This window comes from Diachasma alloeum, unplaced genomic scaffold, assembly GCF_001412515.2.
Source record: "Diachasma alloeum isolate Michigan unplaced genomic scaffold, Dall2.0 Dall_scaffold_01246, whole genome shotgun sequence".
Classification (NCBI taxonomy): domain Eukaryota; kingdom Metazoa; phylum Arthropoda; class Insecta; order Hymenoptera; family Braconidae; genus Diachasma; species Diachasma alloeum.
This window is the reverse complement of record NW_021681355.1, coordinates 1-9,733: the sequence shown is the minus strand read 5'-3', so window position 1 is coordinate 9,733 and position 9,733 is coordinate 1. Positions and strand designations below refer to the sequence as shown.

The 9,733-nt window shown below is 36.3% G+C and overlaps 3 protein-coding genes across 4 annotated transcripts; 1 reads left to right on the top strand and 2 right to left on the bottom strand.

The window, feature by feature from the left end:
- Positions 1-229, bottom strand: LOC107046260 (the record flags this gene model as incomplete). The annotated part of the gene is given in 1 exon segment (XM_015268843.1): positions 1-229. A coding segment is annotated over 1 exon segment (191 nt), but the record flags the coding sequence as incomplete, so codon positions are not given.
- Positions 196-1,972, bottom strand: LOC107046258 (the record flags this gene model as incomplete). The annotated part of the gene is given in 3 exon segments (XM_015268840.1): positions 196-254; positions 385-888; positions 1,558-1,972. Coding segments are annotated over 3 exon segments (780 nt in total).
- Positions 1,973-3,203: 1,231 nt separating this feature from the next.
- On the top strand, positions 3,204-6,991 carry LOC107046259. Of its 2 annotated transcripts, none has more exons than XM_015268841.2 (2): positions 3,204-3,403; positions 4,300-6,991. In XM_015268841.2, exon 2 carries the CDS (start codon positions 5,340-5,342, stop codon positions 6,831-6,833), a length of 1,494 nt encoding a protein of 497 aa, XP_015124327.1. In that variant the 5' UTR covers positions 3,204-3,403; positions 4,300-5,339; the 3' UTR covers positions 6,834-6,991. Both variants share the same exon structure in this region, with proteins under 2 accessions (XP_015124327.1, XP_015124328.1).
- The last annotated feature ends 2,742 nt before the right edge of the window (positions 6,992-9,733 follow it).

Here is a 9,733-nt window from a genome sequence, read left to right as displayed (position 1 = left end):
CCTTGCTCATGTATCAGTCCTGAGGGAGATGAATGTATCGATGGACAACCTGGGCCATTTTCTGTTGGATATCTATTCCAATATTGAGGCTGTGATGACGATCCAGATGTATTCCTCTGATCCATGAATTGAGGAATATGTGCAGATGTTGGTGACCCTTGTATTCGATTCGTTTGCAGTGTTGTACCCATTTTTCTATGAGTAGGTCCATAGGTAGGCGTCTGCGGTATTGGCGATGGCCCCTGTCCTCTTGCCTGTGCATAAATCGATCATATCAAATGACATGTAAATATCAGAAAATTTCCGAATATCGTAGAAAATTCGTTATGTGTAACATATGAATTAGTGAAGATCGATTATTATATTATACACGATATTATTAACTTGCCTTCTGGGTTTCATGATTGTGGAACGCGTTCATCCGGCGCCATGCTTGAAATGCAGTGAAATCGTCAAGTGATTCTGCATGAAAAGATTGTCCTTTTGATTCATTAACGTCGTTAGAATCTCGCCATGAACGTATCTCCCTGGAATTTGGGTCTGAATGAACAGGATCTATCGTTGGCCCTGGAGCATAACTTTGTTCATGAAGCACTTCTTTTTCTGATTCAATCTGAGTATAGGTTCCACTGGTAACGGTTGAATTTCCAATATTTGTTCCTCTTTTTCCTCTGAACCCATCACGCATAGCCTTGTTGAATATTCCAGAATCGTTTTTTATTTTTTCATCTGTTCGTCTTTTATTAGATTTTGCAATACTCAGGACCATTTTTCCATTCTCTGCCAATGTCTTTTTCTGCTGAATGACAGAATCATGAAATATTTTTTCAGATAGATCCTGGAGTTCTCCCTTTGAATTCACGATCATGTTATGTACTTTTTTCTCATCTGTATAAAGTAGAAAAAAAATATGAGAGAAATTATTCCTTGAAGATATCATGGGTGTCCTTGAAAAATTATATTTTTCATTGTTTGAAAACAATTTGAACAATATTTGAACATTTTAAGACTGATAAGTAGGGTGATCAGGCCAATAACTGGACGAATTTTATTATTCTACTACTTGAAATGTTGATATTTAAAAAAGAAATGCATGGCATTATTAAACATAAGTGTTGCTATTAAAAATGGGAAAATTGAGTACATTTTCCAAGATATTAGTCATAGAATATTCAATAACAGTTGAAATCGTCCAGGTAATGGCCCTCGTCCACATATTGGGCTGTTTATCCTATCGAGGAGTTATATGAAAATAAAAATCGGTTGAAAATGTTTCTTTTTTCGAAATTTGACATTTTGATAACTTTGAAAATTAAACATCGACTTGTTTTTGGGGCCCCAAGCTTATGCAGACCCCTTAAACTATTTCATACTCACTGCAGTTATTTAAAATCTAGGGGCGGGGGGGGGGCAAAGTGGAACGTTTGTGATCGACTTTAATTCTTGATATCTTTGTTTATAAACAGAGATATTTGAATTTTAAGCAGATGAGAAACGTTCCACTTTGGCTCACGCTTCCCTACTGAAATTCATTTTTAATAGATAAAGAATAATTACCGTCTATAGCCATAATTTTTGCTTGGGCTTTTGTAAATTTGCCCGTGACCTTGTCTTTCCAGGGAAGTGTCACTGTTGCACCCACTGTCTTATCAGCCTTAGTACCAAGTCTGTGGAGGGGTAATACGTCGCTGAACTTGGTACCTACCCACCAAATTAATGCACTCTTTTTCGGTCTGACCACTTTTGGTGGTCGTTTCCTCCCTGGAGCTGACATTATTGAAAATTGGGCAGATCACTTGGGCACTTTCACTGAGAAATATACTAGGAAAAAACTCAATTCCTCAACGTAAATTAGGCCGTTAAATGATTCGCGAAAACTTTTATTTTCACTTTCACTCAAATTTAATTTTCACTCCTGCTTCGTTGGTGGTCACCCGGAAAATGAAAGAGACAACCCGGTACTCCAAGCCCTCTAGTTACCAAGGAAATTTTTGGGGGTGGTGAAGAAAGAGACAGCAATGGGTAAAAGTAATGAAAAAAAAATTCTAACCGAGTGAGAGAATAACAAAGACCAAAGCAAACCAGCCCTGGCGACAAGGCGGGCTCGCCACATGTGCGCGTCAATTGCTCTGGCAGGGGATCTATGGTCAAGTTTACGATCGAAAGGTCTGCGAGTAATAAAAAAAGAGTTTTCCCCCGTTCCCGGGAATTTTTAATCCTCTCCAGGTATATCGAAATTTTTCCGAAGTAATTTAAATTTTCAAATACTCTGAATATTCCATAGTGGGCCATGAAATAGTGTTTTCCCCATTCACCGGGAACTTCCCCCGTGCACCAGATATTTTGATTTTTATCCAATAAAAATTTGGCTGTTAAACACCCACAATATTGCGTATAGAAAATATAGATTTAACCATCAAGAATATTTCGCGTTGAAATCCGTTTATGGAGCACATATCTATGTGTTTGATAAATGATAAAATACCGGTAACACAGGCACACGGAAAAATAAAGAATGAAACTGATGAAAACTGAAAAATCTGATTTATTCAAGCTAGAATTTGATTTGTTTAAGCTAAATTACTACACAATTTTTGTTTTCATACTTACATCACCATGGGAATTTTCCGCTGATTTCTTCTCACATTTCCTATGTTGAACCGCAAATTTATTGAAATTAACTAATTATGATTGGTGCATAATCGATTGTGATTAATCCCCCCCCCTCCCTCCTCTTCCCGGCGATCTACTGAGGATGAAAATGAATAATAAACCAACTAATATTTCCGTAGTTCCGCTACAAGGGGAAGTGAGCCGAGTGATGGTGGGGCCGCTCCGTTGTAACGTTAAGTTGGAGGAGTGGGGATACGCCGGAGATCACGAGCGCGTTGAACCACATTTTAATGTCAGATTATATTTCGATTGATTAAAAAATGAATCTTTGAAGGAAAACACATAATGAATAACAATAGGCCACTGCGGAAGCTACTTGCGATTCAATTTCCAACTGAATTTCTTGTATTTATGTTGTGAGCAATTCAATTTTCATGCTCGAGGTTGATTTTGGTCGGGGGCGCATCTACCTGAATAAGGGACGACCCCCCTCATTGCTTGTTGGATTCGCATAAAATCAAGACTGCCACGTACTCTTGAAATGAATCACTTCAGCAATTCATAACCTTGAAATAATATTAGATATTTAAATACGACGAAAATCCAACTGTGTTTTATCTATTTATCCAATGTTGTCCAATTTAAAAGTTTAAATTGAAAAAATGTCCAGAAAAAATCTTAATGAATTGGGGACAAGGCGAAGACGTGATATTTTGAATCAACTTATGAGAGATTCAAGGAACGAAGCGGAACATTCAGGACGTAATGAAGAAATTCTTCAAAACTGTTCGTAAGTACTCTCCCCATCATAATTATCCCCTCTCTGATCGTTATTTTCAACAATTGTTAATAAATTGCAAAAAATAATGAATCCAGGTCATATTAACATTAATGAGGTCGTAATAATTGACCATGAATTAAACTGCTTCAAAGTGTTTAATCTGTTTTAAAGAAAATGATGATTTCTTTTTGAAATTTACATAGGACATTCATAAAGTTCGTTGGATTATGTATGATTTTTTTTTCAATTTTTTAAGTTTTCTTTTCCGAGTAATCAATAATCAAAATCGTTTTTTATACATGGGCACTTATGGCGATTTTCTGAGTTAGCACTATGTTATCAGCACAGCTGGTAAAGTAGTTTCATGGTAACCTAGAAAATCGTCATAAGAGATGGAAAAAATCTAGGAAAATTTACCAAAAATGCATTCATAATCCAACTTACATTATTAATGTCCTATGTAAATTTCACAAAGATGTCACCATGTACACTTTTCAGTCAAAATACCTTGAGTCTACAGAATCTAATTCTATGTTTTTTTTTTGGAGAAAAAAATTGAAATGCATAGGGTGAACTGCCCATTTGCGGAACATTTAGTCCTAAAAACGGAACACCCTAAAGTGCTTATTGTGAGAACCTTCTGATCTCATAATGCCTAGTATGACGTCATTGTCGGAGCAATAACTTTTCGATTGAAAAATTGTATGCGTGTTGAACTGTTATACGGGAACAATTTTAACCGAAATATCAAATTTGTTCCGTTCTTTGGCTGTGTTCGGCAAATGGGCAGTTCACCCTATCCCTATTTTTCATGGCAATGCGAATTAAACAAAAATAAAGTCCACGTTAATTTTTCTATATAATACTCGATTTCCTCTGAATTCATGATGTTTTTTCATCACTAGACCTAACGCTGAAATCGATGAGGGAACTTTGGAAGGCCAAAGTCATGCAGAATGTCGACACAACCTACAAATGGAGTACGACGTCTTAGGCGAAGACCAAGCAAGCCCGCCAGAACTACCAGGCAGAGAATTGGAGGAAAATGAATCTTCGGAGGATGAATGTGAATATTGGGATGCAGAATACGAATTGAATGAACAGAATGAATGGTCAGAGCAGGAAGATGAAGAAAACGAGCAGGAGAATCGCGGATGTAGAGAAAATGAAGAGGAGTTTCGTAGGAGGCAGCGTGAAAATGATGACGATGAGGACTTTTATGATCAACGACCATTGTATCGTGGAGCTCCTTTGAATGTGGGGGAGAGTATGTTGCTCATCTTGACATTACTTCTTCGCCATAACCTCAATTATCTCTGTTTGGCTGATATCATGACTGTTATAAATCTACATTGTCTGCAACAGAATCTGAAGAAAAATAGCTTAACCAAATTCCAAAAGTATTTTTCATTAAATGAAAATGAAATGAAAAAGCATCATTATTGTGCAACGTGCTTGAGACCATTAACTTCTGCAAATGATGTGTGTCCATCTTGCCCAAAGAAAAAAATCGCCTATTTTGTTGAGATGCCCTTTCTCAATCAACTGGAAGAAATGTACAAAAGAGATAATTTTTATGATTGTTTACAATGGAGATTGAGAAGACAGAGGAATGCACCTGACGGGATTTCGGATATCTATGATGGATCGTTATACGAAGAGTGGATGAACAACGGATTTTTAAGCAATCCACACAATATCTCTTTCAGTTGGTATACTGATGGAATACCTGTATTCAAATCATCCAAGGTCGGCGTTTGGCCTTTATATTTAACCATCAATGAACTGCCTCTTTGACATGAGGAAGAAAAAGGAAAACACTTTGCTTGCTGGTCTTTAGTATGGAGATAAAAAACCAAATGCCAATGAATTTGTTTATTCATTCCGCGATACATTCAAGCAGATAGCAACTGGTGTTCGAATATTTGTTCCTAGTGAAAATGGAATGATTACAGTACGAGGTCTGCTACTAATGGGAACTTGTGATCTGCCAGCAAAAGCTGAATTTTTGAATTTCATTCAGTTCAATGGGAATTATGGGTGTCCAGCCTGTTTTTCAAAAGGAGAAAATGTGCCTACTGAGAATGAAGGCTCAGTGCATGTATACCCATATGAGGCTGAGCCAGAAATGCGAACTTCAGAAGTCTGCGTAGAATATGGCAATATCGCTAGTCCTGAAAGACCCGTCATGGGGATCAGGGGTCCAAACGCTTTCTCAAAGATCATGCCAGATTTCATGAAGGGATTAGCGATTGATAAAATGCATTGCATCGAAGGTGGAGTTGTTAAAAAATTGTTGACTTTATTATTCGACGTCAAATACCGTTTTCGTCCATTCTCTCTATATCACGTTATCGATGTCATAAATACTCGATTGATTAATATTAAACCACCGAAATTTGTGCATCGTATGCCTCGTTCCATCCAAGATTTAACCCACTGGAAAGCTTCAGAGTTAAAACTATGGTTTTTTTATTATTCAATTCCAGTTTTTCATGGGGTTATGAGACAAGATTTCTTTGAGCATTATCTCCTATTAGTAGTATCAATATCTTTGCTAAATGGTAACTTCATCAACACAGAAATGAGAGAAATAGCTCATGATATGTTGCATAAATTTGTGAAAGAGTTTGAATTGAAATACGGTCTAGAATTTTGTACAATAAATATACATCAATTACTGCATCTAGCAGTTTCCGTAAAAATTCATGGTCCATTATGGGCGCATTCATGCTTTGAATATGAAAACTTAAATGGCCAATTTCTGAAGTTAGTCCATGGCACATGGCACCTCGATACACAAATAGTCAAATCCCACGCTCAGTTCATAAAAATGAGAAAATTTATTGAGCGTCTTCCAGAAGGCCCACTCAGAGATTTCTGTTTACATCAAAAACGTCAGGTCAAATTAATTGAGAGAATTATTCCTCATTGTTACAGTGTAGGATATTATAAAAATATGACGGATGATATGAGTGATAGAATTCGCAATGCATTGCAAAATTCTCATTTAGCACAATTCACATTTATATGGCAGTACCTGAGGCTGTTGAAAGATCAACAGCTCTATGTAGCAGAATTATATCCAAAAGATTTGCAAACTGAATCTTACATAATTGAATATCTTGATAATGGGAAAAGGGAACTAGGTTCAGTCCATTGTTTCTTAAAGATTGTTATAAGATGCGAATGTCGTCAAATTGTTTGTCAGTGCCAGGGTCATCATGTTGCAGTCATAAAACAACTCGAAGCTTATGACTCATTTGTTGCTGAAGGTAATCAATACACTCGACCCACAGGACATTTTTTGAATAAGTGCCGCATAACTGACAATCTACTTGCTATCAATATTACTCAAATAGAAAATGTCTGTGTGCGAATGGTAATTGATGGGGAACTTTATATTGCAATACCTGTCAATAATAAGGAACGTGAATGAAATCGAATGTATCGATTTACTTTCTGTTCAAATATTTCTTATAATTATTGGAAAATGTTTCAAATAAAAGAGGAAGTTTTATGCCGTCAAAACTGAAGTTTTCATTTACAATTAAAAACAAAAGAATAATAATCATGCACTTCCGAAATATTTTTTTCCGTATTATTTTTCAAGAATAAAAATGAAGCATTCGGCCCCTTCGGTTGTCGAGTCTTTGGAGGTCCAAAGTGAAGACAAATCGACTGAAGAGGTCATGAACGGAGCAACCTTTTTCTCTGAGAGAGTTTTGAGGCTCAGATTGAGGTTGAAAACAATTTTAGACGCACTTCAACCTCAAATTTGAGTTTCTATCCGACTTTAAGGTCTGAGTGAAGACAAAAACGGAGTATTGAGGGTAGAATGGGGTTGAAAAACACGACTCGGGATCTCTCCACGAAATACAAACCATATAGGAATCATCAGAGGAAAAATTGAATGAGGAACCAAATCAAGTCAGAAAATTGTTCGGTGGAGAGAATAAATCTGGAGTAGAACTGTTTATTTCCCTTCAATTGTTGATTCAAAAAATGTTCTATTTTATGAAAAATGAATCAGTTGAATTGAATTGAAAAGAACAAATTTCACCGGATGTAAAAAGAGTCCTTGCTTATTTTGAAAAAAATAATTAAATCTGCCTAAAAACACAAAAACAATATGTTTTGTAAAAAAACTGGGCCAAGAAAAATTTGTTTGATTCCTACTGGGAAATCGAAGTTTTTAAAAATACATAGAAATAAAAAAGGAAGCCAAGTTAGGAATTTTGAATAAAGGTGGTGCTACATTCAGGTTTCTATAAGAAAATAGTTCTCAATGGAATAAGTATTCTAAAAAAATTCTCATGAAATAAAAAATCAGTAGGAGCAGGACCAACGTCTCTTGGCGCGGATCAAGATAGGAATAGATTGATATCAGACGTGATACCTTGAAAAACTCCGCGCCAAGAGACGTTGGTCCTGCTCCTACTGATTTTTTATTTCATGGAGAATTTTTTTAGAATACTTATTCCATTGAGAACTATTTGTTCTTATAGAAACCTGAATGAGCACTATCACCATTTATTCAAAATTCCTAACTTGGCTTCCTTTTTTATTTCTATGTATTTTTGAAAAACTTCGATTTCCCAGTAGGAATCAAACAAATTTTTTCTTGGTCCAGTTTTTTTACAAACATATTTGTTTTTGTGTTTTTAGGTGCATGAATTTGCAGCACATCAATACTGAATGCGATTTAGGTGGAAAAAATCATGAAACTTCAGTTTTCAGAAAAGATTTCAATTTCGAATAAATTCAGGAATTTTCGTCTTTGTGGTAGTTAAAATTCAGGAATTTCACTGAATTTTCAGGGAAACCTGCAATTTAATTTTTTTCTCTAACAGAGTAGGGATCTGATGAGAAAATTTATGGGTTTTGGATAGCATTCTTCCCCAAACTCATTGTTCATTATTCAAAATAATGTTAAAACAATTATGCTCCTCCTATTTTTAGGCCTCCAACGTAGTTATATCATTGTTTATGTGGACGATTCACCATACGAGTATAAGTGATGAATTGACAATGTGATTTTACTAAGTATAGCCGTTAATGTCGAAAAAAAAAATTTTTTTATGCGAAAAATAATTTTTTCTCATCTCTATATCGATATCACATTTCAAAATGTCCCGAAAAAATTGGGGATTATTATTATTTATCAAGAAAAAGGAGAATCAATTGATTTTCGACTGGCCCCTATGTAACAGTGGAATTTGACAAATTAAAACCTCTGAAAAAGGGTCATCACTCGTCCTCACAGTACTGGCGTATTTTTTTCGAATAGTAGATGAAAAAACGAAAAAAATTGTTTTTTATTCATTAAAATCAGTAGATGTATAGGGCCGGTTCTGGATCAACGTTTCTGGGGCGAGCGCTGGAGACTTGTGGAAGAGGGCCCCGCGAGTGGGTGGTGGGGTGGGATTAATTAATTCGCGGTTTAATTCGCGGTTTTAATTCGCGGATTTTACATTTCGTCGATTCTGGGTGCAAGAAGTATGGAAGAAGCCCCCGCGAGTGGGTGGTGGGATTAATCAAGTCACGGCTTTAATTCACGGTTTTCAGCCCCGATTTTAATTCGCGGTTTTCAGTCCCGATTTTGATCCACGGTTTTAATTCGCGCTTTGGTGGGATTAATTAATTCGCGGTTTTAATTCGCGGTTTTAATTGGCGCTTTAATTCGCGGTTTTAATTCGCGGTTTTAATTCGCGGTTTTAATTCGTGGTTTTGATTCACGGTTTTAATTCGCGCTTTTAATCCGCGGCTTTAATTCGCGGTGCAAGTCGCGACTCCTAAACCTTTTAACATTTTAGAGATTGTACCTGAGATAAGAATGAACCATCATCGCAAGGGTCAAGTGCAAAAGGTCATAAATCATTTTTTTATACCTGAAAAGAGAAAGTGTGACATTCCTGAGATAAGAAGAATGAGGCATCACAGCAAGGGTTAAGGGCAAAAGGTCATAAATCATTTTTTTATACCTGAAAAGAGAAAGTGTGACATTCCTGAGATAAGAAGAATGAGGCATCACAGCAAGGGTTAAGGGCAAAAGGTCATAAATCATTTTTTTATACCTGAAAAGAGAAAGTGTGACATTCCTGAGATAAGAAGAATGAGTCATCACAGCAGAGATTAACGGTAATTCCAGGAAATGTTCAGATGACATGCAAGGTTGAGAAAAACTGTCACTTTTTTAAAGCAACCCCCTCTCCTGATTCTATTGAGAAAACTATGAAGAAGTGGGGGGAAGAATTATATAACACGCCAAGTTCAAGCGCACAGCATCCGTATTTTTCACCCTCCTCATGAAGAAGTACTTCATCCGACGACAGCAAG